The following is a 17,500-nucleotide window of genomic DNA, read 5'->3' on the forward strand; positions in this document are numbered from 1 at the left end:
CAGGAGTGAAAGTGTAAATGTGACGTATTGTTTTTGGAAGGTCCTCTTCCCCACTGGAGTTAGCCTGAATGAACTGTCTCGGTTGACTGGATCACTGTGTCTGTTTCTCCCCAAACACCTCCACACGCTTGTCCTCACCTCCCACTCCCCCTCTGGAGTTAGTCTGCAGTCTGGGCCTCTGTCTGCACTAACTGACCGGCAAGGAGAAGCAGGCTTCACAGCAAGGGGCTACTGCTTATTGGCTAGGAGCTAGTGGTTAAGAGCTAGGGGCTAGTGCTTATTGGCTAGGAGCTAGTGGTTAAGAGCTAGGGGCTAGAGGCAAGGAGCTATGGTTTGATTTGGTACTGAAACACTACTCCTTCTAGACCTGGCTAAATCTCTCTACACCTGCCCTCATCTCCCCTCTCTCCCTGTTGAGCTAGCCTGCAGTAATACTGGTTTGAAGGTTAGGAGCTAAGGGCTACACCCTTAATGTATCCTCACACCAGTTCTCATCTCTTCCTCTTTCCCTGTAGAGTGTGTTCCTCTCACTGCAGTAAGACTGTCTGTCAGTCTAGCTCAGCGCAATGCTCCAGTGCATAGTTGAGTTCTCTCTGACTCCCCTGCCTTGAGTCTGGCAGACTCTCTCTGTTCTGTTGGCCCAGGTATCAGCAAATTCACTAGTGTTTTGAGTTTGTATTCCTGCATATTAAACTGAGTCTTCATCTTTCTTCATTCCTGCAGTTGAGATGATTATGATGAGGTAATGGATGCCTGGGGGTGTTCTAGTGTTGTCTCTTACTTTCCTTATCTCTCTTTCCCCTCTCTCTCTCTGTCCCCTCTCTCTCTCTTCTGGTACAGGGATGGACTGGAAGTAGGTCTGGATCCCAACATTCCGTGTGTGTGTGCGAGCGTGCGTGCGTGACTACATGCATGCCTGCATGCTTTTCATGGTCCTTCAAGCCGGATCGGGACAATTACCTTGTAGTATGTCTGTGTATGTGCGTTTCATGGTCCTTCGAGCCGGATCTGAACAATTACCTTGTAGTATGTCTGTGTGTGTGCGTTTCATGGTCCTTCGAGCCGGATGGGACTATTACCTCCTCTCCAACACTTACTAGTTCAGCATCCATATTAGGAAATCATTCAGTTGTCTGACTAGTTTTGTCCGTCAACTAAGGGAGTTTCGTCTGACAACTGAGGGACTTCCTGATATGGATGCCGTGTGGACTGAGGGTTGTGTTCTGAACTCTGTGGATGACTGGTTATCTGGGTGTATTAGGGGTGAACATTTATTCACATCCAGTTTTACAATACAAACCCCCAACTGTGTAAGCGCTTTGGGTGTCTCCTTTTAAATACATTTAGGAAGCAGATACAGAAGTAAGAAAATAAATAAATATGAGAAAATATTTATTCATATATAAGAATATGAATGAATATAAGAGCATAAACATAGATAGATCCTCTGATGTGTGATCTGTGCTGTTACTGGGTTTCACTCTGTTTTTTTTTAACATGTTGAACTAGAAAAATACCACTAACAACGTTGACAATATCTAGTAAGGACAGAGGGTTTGTTCAGTTCAACAGTGTGAGTTTCAACAGTTTGTAACAGTATTGTGTTCCTGTTTCTCCAGGATGGTAGAATACTCCTTGGACCTCCAGAACATCAACCTCTCAGCCATCAGGACAGTCAGGGTCCTCAGACCCCTCAAAGCCATCAACAGAGTTCCAAGTAAGTCTTCCATAGATACCACCATTACACAATACCTGCCTGATCGAGTCCCAGATCTGCTTCCACTATGGCAAGACAGCACAGGTCTGAGACCAGCTACATGCACATTCTCCACTACTATTACACTGAACAGAAATATAAATGCAACATGCAACAATTTCTAGAGTTTTACTGAGTTGCAGTGAGGGCTGTGGTGGACATGACATTTTGTCAGCTGGTGATTGTCAAGCAAATAACTGCCAGTCTCACCTTCAAGCCACTAATGCAGGCCTTTGGAACATCTACATTTAAATAGTCTAATAAACCCATTTAATATAGCATACACCGTCACAATAAATCCCTTATTTATTTTAGACAGGTCTAAAGAAACATGATATGAAGAAAATGTAGTCAATTTCAGAAGAACAGAATAGCATCCTCTGAGTTGTCTTTATGTTAGGCCCTGACTATGGCTGTGCCATATGGCTGTGGGCTACACTGGTTCATTTAGCAGACAACATTTGGTTAGAATTCCGTGGCATTATTTTATATTATTTTAAAGTACGAAGAATACAATTGAACAAAGCTGAATGAAACACAAAGGATATTTTCTCCAAACATGTGGCTATTCTGTATTGAGCAGTTAAAGAATAAACTGGTCCTCCTATATCCTTAATTGAGTTATTTACACCAGTTAAAGAATAAACTGGTCCTCCTATATCCTTAATTGAGTTATTTACACCAGTTAAAGAATAAACTGGTCCTCCTCTATCCATAATTGAGTTATTTACACTAGTTAAAGAATAAACTGGTCCTCCTATATCCTTAATTGAGTTGTTTACACCAGTTAAAGAATAAACTGGTCCTCCTATATCCTTAATTGAGATATTTATGCGACTTTAGTTGTGATACAACATTGGGCTATATGTTTTGATGTGTAATACATTCTAAGGCTGCATTATGGATCTCTAACCATGATTTGAAAAAAGTCACAAGCTACACACACATTTTGACAACCACTTGATAATATTCTCACCAGGTCTCACATTTCTCTGCAGCATCTCCCTTGTTTGGCCAGAATGCCCCTCAAAAAAAATCCATGCCTTTTGTGGCCAAAGTGGCCTTTGTGCCCTTGGGCTGAATATAACAGGCTAATTACAGTATAATTCCCTTCTCCCGGCTGCCGTGCTCCGAGGCACCTCTCACTCACGTCTAGTAGGTTATAGCCAATGCCCCTCACTTGATCTGGTCCTTCTCACAGGCATTTCAGATAAGAAGTAGGCTACAAGTGAATGAAGACAGGGAAGCAACTGCACGCATTATACAGTGCCTTGCGAAAGTATTCGGCCCCCTTGAACTTTGCGACCTTTTGCCACATTTCAGGCTTCAAACATAAAGATATAAAACTGTATTTTTTTGTGAAGAATCAACAACAAGTGTGACACAATCATGAAGTGGAACGACATTTATTGGATATTTCAAACTATTTTAACAACTCAAAAACTGAAAAATTGGGCGTCTTTATTCAGCCCCCTTGAAGTTAATACTTTGTAGCGCCACTTTTTTGCAAAGTTACAGCTGTAAGTCGCATGGGGTATGTCTCTATCAGTTTTGCACATCGAGAGACTGAAATTTTTCCCATTCCTCCTTGCAAAACAGCTCGAGCTCAGTGAGGTTGGATGGAGCATTTGTGAACAGAAGTTTTCAGTTCTTTCCACAGATTCTCGATTGGATTCAGGTCTGGACATTGACTTGGCCATTCTAACACCTGGATATGTTTATTTTGAACCATTCCATTGTAGATTTTGCTTTATGTTTTGGATCATTGTCTTGTTGGAAGACAAATCTCCGTCCCAGTCTCAGGTCTTTTGCAGACTCCATCAGGTTTTCTTCCAGAATGGTCCTGTATTTGGCTCCATCCATCTTCCCATCAATTTGAACCATCTTCCCTGTCCCTGCTGAAGAAAACAGGCCCAAACCATGATGCTGCCACCACCACGTTTGACAGTGGGGATGTTGTGTTCAGGGTGATGAGCTGTGTTGCTTTTACGCCAAACATAACGTTTTGCATTGTTGCCAAAAAGTTCAATTTTGGTTTCATCTGACCAGAGCACCTTCTTCCACATGTTTGGTGTGTCTCCCAGGTGGCTTGTGGCAAACGTTAAACGACACTTTTTATGGATATCTTTAAGAAATGGCTTTCTTCTTGCCACTCTTCCATAAAGGCCAGATTTGTGCAATATACGACTGATTGTTGTCCTATGGACAGAGTCTCCCACCTCAGCTGTAGATCTCTGCAGTTCATCCAGAGTGATCATGGGCCTCTTGGCTGCATCTCTGATCAGCCTTCTCCTTGTATGAGCTGAATGTTTAGAGGGACGGCCAGGTCTTGGTAGATTTGCAGTGGTCTGATACTCCTTCCATTTCAATATTATCGCTTGCACAGTGCTCCTTGGGATGTTTAAAGCTTGGGAAATCTTTTTGTATCCAAATCCGGCTTTAAACTTCTTTTTATCTCGGACCTGCCTGGTGTGTTCCTTGTTCTTCATGATGCTCTCTGCACTTTTAACGGACCTCTGAGACTATCACAGAGCAGGTGCATTTATACGGAGACTTGATTACACACAGGTGGATTGTATTTATCATCATTAGTCATTTAGGTCAACATTGGATCATTCAGAGATCCTCAAAGAACTTCCGGAGAGAGTTTGCTGCACTGAAAGTAAAGGGGCTGAATAATTTTGCACGCCCAATTTTTCAGTTTTTGATTTGTTAAAAAAGTTTGAAATATCCAATAAATGTCGTTCCACTTCATGATTGTGTCCCACTTGTTGATTCTTCACAAAAAATACAGTTTTACATCTTTATGTTTGAAGCCTGAAATGTGGCAAAAGGTTGCAAAGTTCAAGGGGGAATACTTTCGCAAGGCACTGTATATATACATACCTCTTACTGAATTCCAAGGCACATATTGAAGATGCTAGAACTGTCCACATTCAGCCTACTTTCCTTCAGCCAACAAGATGAGTAGACCTAATGAACAGCAGAAGCACTAGCCTATGTCAATCTACTATCCCCCATAGTACAAAAGTAGACCTATTCTATCGATGAACTTGTCCTTCTGTGCAATAAATACATATTCCAAACATACTCTGGGACAGTTGTGGGATGCGATAGATCCCAAATGAATACAACCAATCGCATATTTAAAAACAAACAGTTTAAAAGCAATGAGGTCGATCATTTAGCTTAAAATGTTTGTTAAACTATTAGGCCATTTTTTCACATTATAAGCCCAGTAATACACTCACAGCAGTAGGCTATAAGCATGAATGTTCCTAAATGGAATCAATTAGCGGGAAAACACTGTTCTTGAATTGACGGCAAATGTGATTATGGATGTAATGCTTTATTATAACGGTGCATTTTTATGGTGAAAATGATCTTCCCCAAACTAGAAACTTGCTGCCAATGTCTGCCATGTAAGCCCCACACTGGTTAGAAAGCGGATTCATTTGCTTCATTTTAAGAAGTTATTTGGCCACTTTAGTTGAGTTGTGCGAGTTGTGTGACTACGATTTTAAAAAGTTGCGCTGTTTCTTTGCACAACCTGGGCATCATTCAACCTGGGCATCATTCAACCTGGGCATCGTTCAACCTGGGCATCGTTCAACCTGGGCATCATTCAACCTGGGCATCATTCAACCTGGGCATCGTTCAACCTGGGCATCATTCAACCTGGGCATCATTCAACCTGGGCATCGTTCAACCTGGGCATCGTTCAACCTGGGCATCATTCAACCTGGGCATCGTTCAACCTGGGCATCATTCAACCTGGGCATCATTCAACCTGGGCATCGTTCAACCTGGGCATCATTCAACCTGGGCATCATTCAACCTGGGCATTATTCAACCTGGGCATCGTTCAACCTGGGCATCGTTCAACCTGGGCATCATTCAACCTGGGCATTGTTCAAACTGGGCATCATTCAACCTGGGCATCATTCAACCTGGGCATCGTTCAACCTGGGCATCGTTCAACCTGGGCATCATTCAACCTGGGCATCATTCAACCTGGGCATCATTCACAAGTGATAGGCTAATATTGTCACCCATGAGACTATTCTTAATTTAATGTTGTCTTTACATATACTAAATAATATATGTGTGATATATGTTTTGATTTAGAATGGACCATTATCATGCACCTGTCTCAGAACAGGGGCATGGGAAAAAATGTCATCTATTTATTTAAATAGCGAATGGAGGACTATGTACTTAAATAGCGAATGGAGAACTATGTACTTAAATAGCGAATGGAGGACTATGTACTTAAATAGCAAATGGAGGACTATGTACTTAAATAGCAAATGGAGGACTATGTACTTAAATAGCAAATGGAGGACTATGTACTTAAATAGCGAATGGAGGACTATGTACTTAAATAGCGAATGGAGGACTATGTACTTAAATAGCAAATGGAGGACTATGTGCTTAAATAGCAAATGGAGGACTATGTACTTAAATAGCAATGGAGGACTATGTACTTAAATAGCAAATGGAGGACTATGTACTTAAATAGCAGATGGAGGACGCATTTCCCATGGTTCATTTTCATGCCAGCCAGGTAGGCTATACTCCTGTTGTAAAGCGAAGCAATGTGCTTAATATTAGGAAAGTTGAGAAATAAATATAGTAGACCTAGCCTATAGAAAACTGATGATACCCTCCTCTTTTTAATAGAGGCCATCAAAACTGTTTTCTTACGCAATTGCATATCCTCTAGAAATGTTGCGCAACATGAGCTCATGGGCTCTCTTGAAGTGTCATTAGAATGATTAGAGGGACAATAGAGTGCTGAGTACCAGGCAGTTAGCATGTTTGGAGCAGCAGCATCAGAGTTTGGAGAAGCCTAATTACTGTGCTTAAACTATCAAATGTAATTTGGTCACCTTAACAGTCCTAGTTACAGTTCAAATAAGGAAATCAGTCAATTTTTATACATTTATATACATTCCTTAGCCCATAATCTATGGATTTCACATGACTGGGAATACAGATATGCATCTGTAGGTTGCTCAGAAAACCAGTCAGTATCTGGTGTGACCACTATTTGCCACATGCAGCGCGACATATTTCCTTCTCATATAGTTGATCAGGCTGTTGATTGTGGCCTGTGGAATATTGTCCCACTCCTCTTCAATGGCTGTGCGAAGTTGTTGGATATTGGAGGGAACTGGAACACGCTGTCGTACACTTCAATCCAGAGCATCCCAAACATGCTGAATGGGTGACATGTCTGGTGACTATGCAGGCCATGGAAGAACTGGGACATTTTCAGCTTCTAGGAATTGTGTACAGATCCTTGTGACATGGGGCCGTGCGTTATCATGCTGAAACATGAGGTAATGGTGGCAGATGAATGGCACAACAATATATCTTTGTGCATTCAAATTGCCATACATAAAATGCAATTGTGTTAGTTGTCCGTAGCTTATGGCTGCCCATACTATAACCCCACCACCACCATGGGGCACTCTGTTCACAATGCTGACATCAGAAAACTGCTAATCAACACAACGCAATATACACGTGGTCTGCAGTTGTGAGGGACGGGTGGACATCCTGCCAAATTCTCTAAAACCACTTTGGAGGCGGCTTATGGTATAGAAAGGAGAAATGCTCACTAACAAGGATGCAAACAAAATAATTGTCTATATTCAATTCTCTGGCAACAGCTCTGGTGGACATTCCCTCAGTCAGCATGCCAATTGCCCACTCCCTTAAAACTTGAGACATCTGTGGCATTATTGTGTGACAAAACTGCACATTTAAGAGTTGCCTTTTATTGTCCCCAGCACAAGGTGCCCCTGTGTAATGATCATGATTGTTGATATGCCACACCTGTCAGGTGGATGGATTATCTTGGCAAAGAAGAAATGCTCACTAACAAGGATGTAAACAGAAAAAAAGGAAATAATAATAACAATAATAAATCATTTCTGGGATCTTTTATTTCAGCTCATGAAACATGGTACAAACACTTAACATGCTGCGTTAATATTTTTGTTTAGTGGGTTAAGTGTTTTATGTTCCCTCACCATCGAGAGCTCTTCTCAATAGGCCACAGAACATCAGCACCACGGACAGCTGCCACACTGGCACTTCAGCAGAGAAAGTCCATGCTACTGTGTAACCTTATACAGGGCACTCTCCATGGCTTTCAAGTCGACTGCTGCTCTCTATGCTAAAAATAATACATTTACCAAGGATAGTAGTGGTAATGGAAGTAATAGGGATAGTAGTGATAATGGTAGTAGTAGGGATAGTAGTGGTAATGCTAGTAGTAGGGATAGTAGTGATAATGGTAGTAGTATGGATAGTAGTGGTAATGGAAGTAATAGGGATAGTAGTGGTAATGGAAGTAATAGGGATAGTAGTGATAATGGTAGTAGTAGGGATAGTAGTGGTAATGGTAGTAGTAGGGATAGTAGTGGTAATGGTAGTAGTAGGGATAGTAGTGGTAATGCTAGTAGTAGGGATAGTAGTGATAATGGTAGTAGTAGGGATAGTAGTGGTAATGGTAGTAGTAGGGATAGTAGTGATAATGGTAGTAGTAGGGATAGTAGTGGTAATGATAGTAGTAGGGGTAGTAGTGGTAATGGTAGTAGTAGGGATAGTAGTGGTAATGGTAGTAGTAGGGATAGTAGTGATAATGGTAGTAGTAGGGATAGTAGTGGTAATGTTAGTAGTAGGGATAGTAGTGGTAATGATAGTAGTAGGGGGTAGTAGTGGTAATGTTAGTAGTAGGGATAGTAGTGGTAATGATAGTAGTAGGGGTAGTAGTGGTAATGGTAGTAGTAGGGATAGTAGTGGTAATGTTAGTAGTGGTAATGGTAGTAGTGTAAATAATAATGATGGTAATGGTAGTAGTGTAAATAATAGTAGCGGAAATGTTAATAGTGTAAATAATAGTAGTGGTAATGGTAGTAGTGTAAATAATAGTGGTGGTAATGGTAGTAGTGTAAATAATAATGGTGGTAATGGTGGTAGTGTAAATAATAATGGTGGTAATGGTAGTAGTAGGGATAGTAGTGGTTATGGTAGTAGTGTAAATAATAGTGGTGGTAATGGTAGTAGTGTAAATACTAGTGGTGGTAATGGTAGTAGTGTAAATAATAATGGTGGTAATGGTAGTAGTGTAAATAATAATGGTGGTAATGGTAGTAGTGTAAATAATAGTGTTGGTAATGGTAGTAGTGTAAATAATAATGGTGGTAATGGTAGTAGTGTAAATAATAATGGTGGTAATGGTAGTAGTGTAAATAATAATGGTGGTAATGGTAGTAGTGTAAATAATAGTGTTGGTAATTGTAGTAGTGTAAATAATAATGGTGGTAATGGTAGTAGTGTAAATAATAATGGTGGTAATGGTAGTAGTGTAAATAATAATGGTGGTAATGGTAGTAGTGTAAATAATAGTGTTGGTAATGGTAGTAGTGTAAATAATAATGGTGGTAATGGTAGTAGTGTAAATAATAATGGTGGTAATGGTAGTAGTGTAAATAATAATGGTGGTAATGGTAGTAGTGTAAATAATAATGGTGGTAATGGTAGTAGTGTAAATAATAATGGTGGTAATGGTAGTAGTGTAAATAATAATGGTGGTAATGGTAGTAGTGTAAATAATAATGGTGGTAATGGTAGTAGTGTAAATAATAGTGTTGGTAATGGTAGTAGTGTAAATAATAATGGTGGTAATGGTAGTAGTGTAAATAATAATGGTGGTAATGGTAGTAGTGTAAATAATAATGGTGGTAATGGTAGTAGTGTAAATAATAATGGTGGTAATGGTAGTAGTGTAAATAATAGTAATGGTAGCATTCATTCTAGTAGTATTAATAGAAGCATGTTCATTCATCCATGTTTAGCCTTTTATTGTCCTCATTATTTATCACATTCTTCTATTATCATCCACTGATGCAGTGTTGCAGTTCTTGACACAAACCTGTTACCTCTTTCAAAGGCTCTTCAACCTTTTGTCCCACCCATTCACCCTCTGAAAGGCACACATACACAATCCATGTCTCAATTGTTTTAACAAATGACATCAATAAGGGATCACAGCTTTCACTTGGATTCACCTGGTCAGTCTGTCATGGAAACATCAGGTGTTCATAATGCTTTGTCAATATTTACGCAATCTTTCTCATGTCAATAAAGCTATTTGATTTTGAGAGAGAGTCTGTCTGTCTCTGTTGCTAGGTGCTCTTCTCTCTCTGTGTGTTCCAGAGCTCATCACAAACCACTTCAACACCCAATCAGCATCATAAGTACCTTATTATTTCCTGAGTTGTTCTACGGAAAGCGAACGGTCCAAAAGACAAGGGCGCTGATTGTTTTCACAGATTTTGATGAGATCAGAGATAGTAAACAATTTAGTTGTTGAGTCCAAATTGTGCCAGGCAATCACACAATCACACAATTTATTTTCCTCTTCCAATGACAGATACACCCCCCCCTCCACACACACACACACAGCTATTCATTGTGAGAACCATTGAGTGGCCTCTCAGTTGGATGCGATGATACTTGAGTTAATGTTGCTTTGCTTCATTCTCAAGTGTGATGCTACAACCAAACCTTTCCTATTCATAATACAGCTACATCCATAATGGCTGGAGCTTATAGCTCACTATACAGGTGACAACGTGCAGCTCATTTCTCTTGTGTGTGTGTGTGTCTTCACGGTTTCAAGGTGTGTGTCTTCATGGGTACTAGGTGTGTGTTTGGTGTGTGTCTTCACGGTTTCAAGGTGTGTGTTTGGTGTGTGTCTTCACGGTTTCAAGGTGTGTGTTTGGTGTGTGTCTTCATGGGTACTAGGTGTGTGTTTGGTGTGTGTCTTCACGGTTTCAAGGTGTGTGTGTGTGTGTGTCTTCATGGGTACTAGGTGTGTGTTTGGTGTGTGTCTTCACGGTTTCAAGGTGTGTGTTTGGTGTGTGTCTTCACGGTTTCAAGGTGTGTGTTTGGTGTGTGTCTTCACGGTTTCAAGGTGTGTGTTTGGTGTGTGTCTTCACGGTTTCAAGGTGTGTGTTTGGTGTGTGTCTTCACGGTTTCAAGGTGTGTGTTTGGTGTGTGTCTTCACGGTTTCAAGGTGTGTGTTTGGTGTGTGTCTTCACGGTTTCAAGGTGTGTGTTTGGTGTGTGTCTTCACGGTTTCAAGGTGTGTGTTTGGTGTGTGTCTTCACGGTTTCAAGGTGTGTGTTTGGTGTGTGTCTTCACGGTTTCAAGGTGTGTGTTTGGTGTGTGTCTTCATGGGTACTAGGTGTGTGTTTGGTGTGTGTCTTCATGGGTACTAGGTGTGTGTTTGGTGTGTGTCTTCATGGGTACTAGGTGTGTGTTTGGTGTGTGTCTTCATGGGTACTAGGTGTGTGTTTGGTGTGTGTCTTCATGGGTACTAGGTGTGTGTTTGGTGTGTGTCTTCATGGGTACTAGGTGTGTGTTTGGTGTGTGTCTTCATGGGTACTAGGTGTGTGTTTGGTGTGTGTCTTCATGGGTACTAGGTGTGTGTTTGGTGTGTGTCTTCATGGGTACTAGATGTGTGTTTGGTGTGTGTCCTCTGTGGGAAAGTGTGATGAGAGACGGGAGTGAGGGAGAGAGAATAGAAGAGACAGACCAGAAGAAGAGAGGAGGAAAGGGCATGAGTTGTACAATAGAGGGAGAGATAGTAAGGGATTAATCAGTAGTCTTTCTAACTACTGTACAGATTATAGTCCTCTATTGGATTATTCCCTAGTTAGAATGTTCCTATGTCCTCTCCCCTTCCAGATGTTCCTGGTGATCAGAGCATTGAGTAGGAACAGCCACCCCATTTTCTAATATATCTCTCTCTCTCTCTCTCTCTCTCTCTCTCTCTCTCTCTCTCTCTCTCCTCTCTCTCTCTCTCTCTCTCTTTCTCTTCTTTCTCCCACCCCCTTTCAATTCTCCACTGAGTCAGATCCATCTCTCTCAGAATGAAATATAGTAGTTACTCCTTTTCCTTCCTTCCTTCCTTCCTTCCTTCCTTCCTTCCTTCCTTCCTTCCTTCCTTCCTTCCTTCCTTCCTTCCTTCCTTCCTTCCTTCCTTCCTTCCTTCCTTCCTTCCTTCCTTCCTTCCTTCCTTCCTTCCCTGGAACAAACCACTCTGCACAGGAGAAGAGGAGAGGGGGAGAGAGGAGGAGAAGAACAGAGATGGAGAGAGAGAGGGAAGGGCAGAGAGGTATGGAGTGGGAAGGGATTTCTGTGTGAGAGCGATAGAGAGAGAGAGCAGGTGGGGAAGAGAGGGAGAGGGAAGGAAGGTGTGTGTGTGAGGGAGAGAAATAGGGGTCAAGGTGAGAGAAAAAGATAGAGGGAGAGAATGAGGGAGAGAGGGGAGGAGGCAAAGTGGGTAGAGAGATGTACTCTATACATAGTGTGAACAGGTTTTGAGGGGAGAGATTGGTGGTGAACAGGTTTAGAGGGGAGAGAGTGGTGGTGGTGAACAGGTTTAGAGAGGAGAGAGTGGTGGTGGTGAACAGGTTTAGAGAGGAGAGAGTGGTGGTGGTGAACAGGTTTAGAGAGGAGAGAGTGGTGGTGGTTAACAGGTTTAGAGAGGAGAGAGTGGTGGTGGTTAACAGGTTTAGAGAGGGGAGAGTGGTGGTGGTGGTGAACAGGTTTAGAGAGGAGAGAGTGGTGGTGGTTAACAGGTTTAGAGAGGGGAGAGTGGTGGTGGTGGTGAACAGGTTTAGAGAGGAGAGAGTGGTGGTGGTTAACAGGTTTAGAGAGGGGAGAGTGGTGGTGGTGGTGAACAGGTTTAGAGAGGGGAGAGTGGTGGTGGTGAACAGGTTTAGAGAGGAGAGAGTGGTGGTGGTTAACAGGTTTAGAGAGGGGAGAGTGGTGGTGGTGGTGAACAGGTTTAGAGAGGAGAGAGTGGTGGTGGTGGTGAACAGGTTTAGAGAGGAGAGAGTGGTGGTGGTGAACAGGTTTAGAGAGGAGAGAGTGGTGGTGGTGAACAGGTTTAGAGAGGAGAGAGTGGTGGTGGTGGTGAACAGGTTTAGAGAGGAGAGAGTGGTGGTGGTGAACAGGTTTAGAGAGGAGAGAGTGGTGGTGGTGAACAGGTTTAGAGAGGAGAGAGTGGTGGTGGTGAACAGGTTTAGAGGGGAGAGAGTGGTGGTGGTGAACAGGTTTAGAGAGGAGAGAGTGGTGGTGGTGAACAGGTTTAGAGAGGAGAGAGTGGTGGTGGTTAACAGGTTTAGAGAGGAGAGAGTGGTGGTGGTTAACAGGTTTAGAGAGGGGAGAGTGGTGGTGGTGGTGAACAGGTTTAGAGAGGAGAGAGTGGTGGTGGTTAACAGGTTTAGAGAGGGGAGAGTGGTGGTGGTGGTGAACAGGTTTAGAGAGGAGAGAGTGGTGGTGGTTAACAGGTTTAGAGAGGGAGAGTGGTGGTGGTGGTGAACAGGTTTAGAGAGGGAGAGGGAGAGTGGTGGTGGAGAACAGGTTTAGAGAGGAGAGAGAGAGTGGTGGTGGTGAACAGGTTTAGAGAGGGAGAGAGTGGTGGTGGTGAACAGGTTTAGAGAGGAGAGAGTGGTGGTGGTGGTGAACAGGTTTAGAGAGGAGAGAGTGGTGGTGGTGAACAGGTTTAGAGAGGAGAGAGTGGTGGTGGTGGTGAACAGGTTTAGAGAGGAGAGAGTGGTGGTGGTGAACAGGTTTAGAGAGGAGAGAGTGGTGGTGGTGAACAGGTTTAGAGAGGAGAGAGTGGTGGTGGTGAACAGGTTTAGAGAGGAGAGGAGAAGAAAGGAGAGGAGAGGAGAGGAGAGGAGAGGAGGAGAGGAGGGAGAGGGAGAGGAGAGGAGAGGAGAGGAGAGGAGAGGAGAGGAGAGGAGGTGAGAGGAGAGAGGAGAGGAGAGGAGAGGAGAGGAGAGGAGAGGAGAGGAGAGGAGAGGAGAGGAGAGGAGAGAGGAGAGGAGAGGAGTATAGAGATGGAAAGTAGAGAAGTGAGGGATGGACTGAGGCGAGAAGCAGAGGGACCTGGATGACTAGCTATTTCGATGATGGATCGAGCGGAGTGGAGGAATGAGAGTGGGGAAAGAGGGAGTCGGATGAATAGAGACAATAAGTGAGGGATGAGCGAGGGGAACGAAGGAGAAGATGAGATGCTGCAGAAGAAAGAGAGGAGAGAGAGAAAAGAGGTGTGAAATATCGCCATCGCTTTTGTTTTTATTTAAGTTTGAACTTGGCACTTAACAGACGCTGCCCCCCTCCCTCTCCATCCCTCCTTCATTCATCCCTCCCTCCTTCATTCATCCCTCCCTCCTTCGTTCTTCCCTCTCCATCCCTCCTTCATTAATCCCTCCCTCCTTCATTCATCCCTCTCCATCCCTCCTTCATTCATCCCTCTCCATCCCTCCTTCATTCATCCCTATCCATCTATCCCTCCTTCATTCATCCCTCTCCATCTATCCCTCCTTCATTCATCCCTCTCCATCTATCCCTCCTTCATTCATCCCTCTCCATCCCTCCCTCCTTCATTCATCCCTCTCCATCTATCCCTCCTTCATTCATCCCTCTCTATCCCTCCTTCATTCATCCCTCTCCATCCCTCCTTCATTCATCCCTCTCCATCCCTCCTTCATTCATCCCTCTCCATCCCTCCTTCATTCATCCCTCTCCATCCCTCCTTCATTCGTCTCTCTCCATCCCTCCTTCATTCATCCCTCTCCATCTATCCCTCCTTCATTCATCCCTCTCTATCCCTCCTTCATTCATCCCTCTCCATCCCTCCTTCATGCGTCTCTCCCACTCAATTCAATGACAATGCATCCAGTTGTAATGAACTGCTACTGTCGAACTATAAACTCCAGTGTTGCCGTTGCCCTCAGGGCACTAATATGTGGCCTGCGGCCATTGAGCGGTTAACAGACACACTCAATATTTAGAGCCGACATGGATACCTCCCAGTCATGTAGTTGCACCGTGGCTAATGCTAACTTAATGACTGTGTGATGCGACTGTGGCACGGCTGCAGCTCTATGGAGGCAGGACTACTGACACGTTTATCACTGTCAATGAGACTATTGGCCCAGTCAAACAACTGGTAACTAACTGGGTTATGGGGATAGGTATTTTATGTGTCGGAATATATTCTTAATATACTCTTAATGTCTAGTCTATGTTTTTCTCCCACGGCACGATTTGATTGTGGCTCAAACATCATAATGTCTAATATTTACGAAGTAATATTAAATATATGACTTCAAACATGCTTTAATTCCCAGGAATACCAGAATAAGTCATTACTTATTCTATTCATAGAAATGGTATTGACAAAACAGCTGTTGTTTTGGATTAAATAGGATCCTATGGGAGCCAAGGTCTTTGTAGTGGGTTGATATGTTTGCCTATGATTGAAGCCATCGAAGCCATTTCTGTATATTCAGAGAAGAAATACCAACGCAGAAACATTTTATGTTTGTATGACTGTGAGGGTTAGGGTTCCACTTTAGTGAAGTTAATTGTTTAGTGAGTTGAATAGACTGTGAGGGTTAGGGTTCCACTTTAGTGAAGTAAATTGTTTAGTGAGTTGAATAGACTGTGAGGGTTAGGGTTCCACTTTAGTGAAGTTAATTGTTTAGTGAGTTGAATAGACTGTGAGGGTTAGGGTTCCACTTTAGTGAAGTGAATTGAATAGTGAATTGTTTAGTGAGTTGAATGGACTGTGAGGGTTAGGGTTCCACTTTAGTGAAGTTAATTGTTTAGTGAGTTGAATAGACTGTGAGGGTTAGGGTTCCACTTTAGTGAAGTGAATTGAATAGTGAATTGTTTAGTGAGCTGAATGGACTGTGAGGGTTAGGGTTCCACTTTAGTGAAGTGAATTGTTTAGTGAGTTGAATAGACTGTGAGGGTTAGGGTTCCACTTTAGTGAAGTGAATTGAATAGTGAATTGTTTAGTGAGCTGAATGGACTGTGAGGGTTAGGGTTCCACTTTAGTGAAGTGAATTGTTTAGTGAGCTGAATAGACTGTGAGGGTTAGGGTTCCACTTTATGAAGTGCATTGTTTAGTGAGCTGAATGGACTGTGAGGGTTCCACTTTATGAAGTGAATTGTTTAGTGAGCTGAATGGTAAGTTGAAGCTTATTGTAAGGTGGGAGGAGGGAGGAATGGAGGGAGGGGTGAGGAGAGGAGAGGGAGGGAGGAGGAATGGAGGGAGGGGGAGGGAGGAGGGAGGAATGGAGGGAGGGGGAGGAGAGAGAGGGAGGAGGGAGGAATGGAGGGAGGGGTGAGGAGAGGGAGGGGGAGGAGAGGGAGGGAGGAGGGAGGAATGGAGGGAGGGGTGAGGAGAGGGAGGGAGGAGGAATGGAGGGAGGGGGAGGGAGGAGGGAGGAATGGGGGGAGGAGAGGGAGGGAGGAGGGAGGAATGGAGGGAGGGGTGAGGAGAGGGAGGGGGAGGGGGGAGGGAGGAGGGAGGGAGGAGGGAGGGGTGAGGAAGGAGGGGAGGAGGGAGGAGGGAGGGAGGGGGAGGAATGGGGGAGGAGGAGGGGGAGGAGGGAGGAATGGAGGGAGGGGGAGGAATGAGGGGAGGGGGAGGAGGGAGGAGGAGGGAGGAGGGAGGAATGGAGGGAGGGGGAGGAGGGAGAGGGAGGGAGGGGGAGGAGAGGGAGGGAGGAGGGAGGAATGGAGGGAGGGGTGAGGAGAGGGAGGGAGGAGGAATGGAGGGAGGGGGAGGGAGGAGGGAGGAATGGAGGGAGGGGTGAGGAGAGGGAGGGAGGAGGGAGGAATGGAGGGAGGGGTGAGGAGAGGGAGGGAGGAGGAATGGAGGGAGGGGAGAGGGAGGAGGGAGGAATGGGGGGAGGAGAGGGAGGGAGGAGGGAGGAATGGAGGGAGGGGTGAGGAGAGGGAGGGAGGGGGAGGAGAGGGAGGGAGGAGGGAGGAATGGAGGGAGGGGTGAGGAGAGGGAGGGAGGGGGAGGAGGAGGGGAGGGAGGGAGGGAGGGAGGGGGAGGAATGGAGGGAGGGGTGAGGAGAGGGAGGGAGGGGGAATGGAGGGAGGGAGGGAGGAGGGAGGGGAGGGAGGGAGGGGGAGGGGGGGAGGGGGAGGGAGGAGGAGGGGAGGGAGGGGGGAGGAGAGGGAGGAAGTGTTCTACATTTAGGAATAACTACACATGCTGTATTTTGTATTGTCCAAATTAAAATATTGTCTTTATCCCCCTTTCTCATCTAGGTCCTTAGGAAGCTCCAGTGATAATAGCAGTAAAACTCTACAACCAACTCTGTACTGGTCTGATCTGTGTGTGTGTGTGTGTGTGTGTGTGTGTGTGTGTGTGTGTGTGGTCAGGTATGCGTATCCTGGTGAATCTCCTCCTGGACACTCTCCCCATGCTTGGGAATGTCCTGCTACTCTGTTTCTTCGTCTTCTTCATCTTCGGCGTCATCGGAGTGCAGCTGTGGGCGGGGCTACTGAGGAACCGCTGCTACCCCAAGGAAAACTTCACCCTGTGAGTAACAGCCTGTGTATGTGTGTGTGTCTTTCTGTGTATGTTTATTTGTGTGTGTGTCTTTCTGTGTGTGTTTATGTGTGTGTGTGTCTTTCTGTGTGCGTGACCGTGTGTTGACTGTGTGTGTGTCTTTCTGTGTGCATGACCGTGTGTTGACTGTGTGTGTGTCTTTCTGTGTGCGTGACCGTGTGTTGACTGTGTGTGTCTTTCTGTGTGCGTGACCGTGTGTTGACTGTGTGTGTTTATGTGTGTGTCTTTCCGTGTGCGTGACCGTGTGTTGACTGTGTGTGTTTATGTGTG

General features: G+C 44.4%; 1 protein-coding gene across 1 annotated transcript in view; it reads left to right on the forward strand.

Annotated features, from left to right (window-relative positions):
• Nucleotides 1–17,500, forward strand: part of LOC135559803 (voltage-dependent T-type calcium channel subunit alpha-1I-like) — a 171,064-nt gene that overhangs the window by 71,424 nt on the left and 82,140 nt on the right. Inside the window, exons 4-5 of the mRNA XM_065000682.1 lie at nt 1,620–1,717; nt 17,041–17,200. Of these exons, the coding sequence (XP_064856754.1) occupies nt 1,620–1,717; nt 17,041–17,200 (258 nt within the window). The remainder of the gene's footprint in view (nt 1–1,619; nt 1,718–17,040; nt 17,201–17,500) is intronic.

Source organism: Oncorhynchus nerka, linkage group LG15, assembly GCF_034236695.1.
Source record: "Oncorhynchus nerka isolate Pitt River linkage group LG15, Oner_Uvic_2.0, whole genome shotgun sequence".
In the NCBI taxonomy this organism is placed as follows: Eukaryota; Metazoa; Chordata; class Actinopteri; order Salmoniformes; family Salmonidae; genus Oncorhynchus; species Oncorhynchus nerka.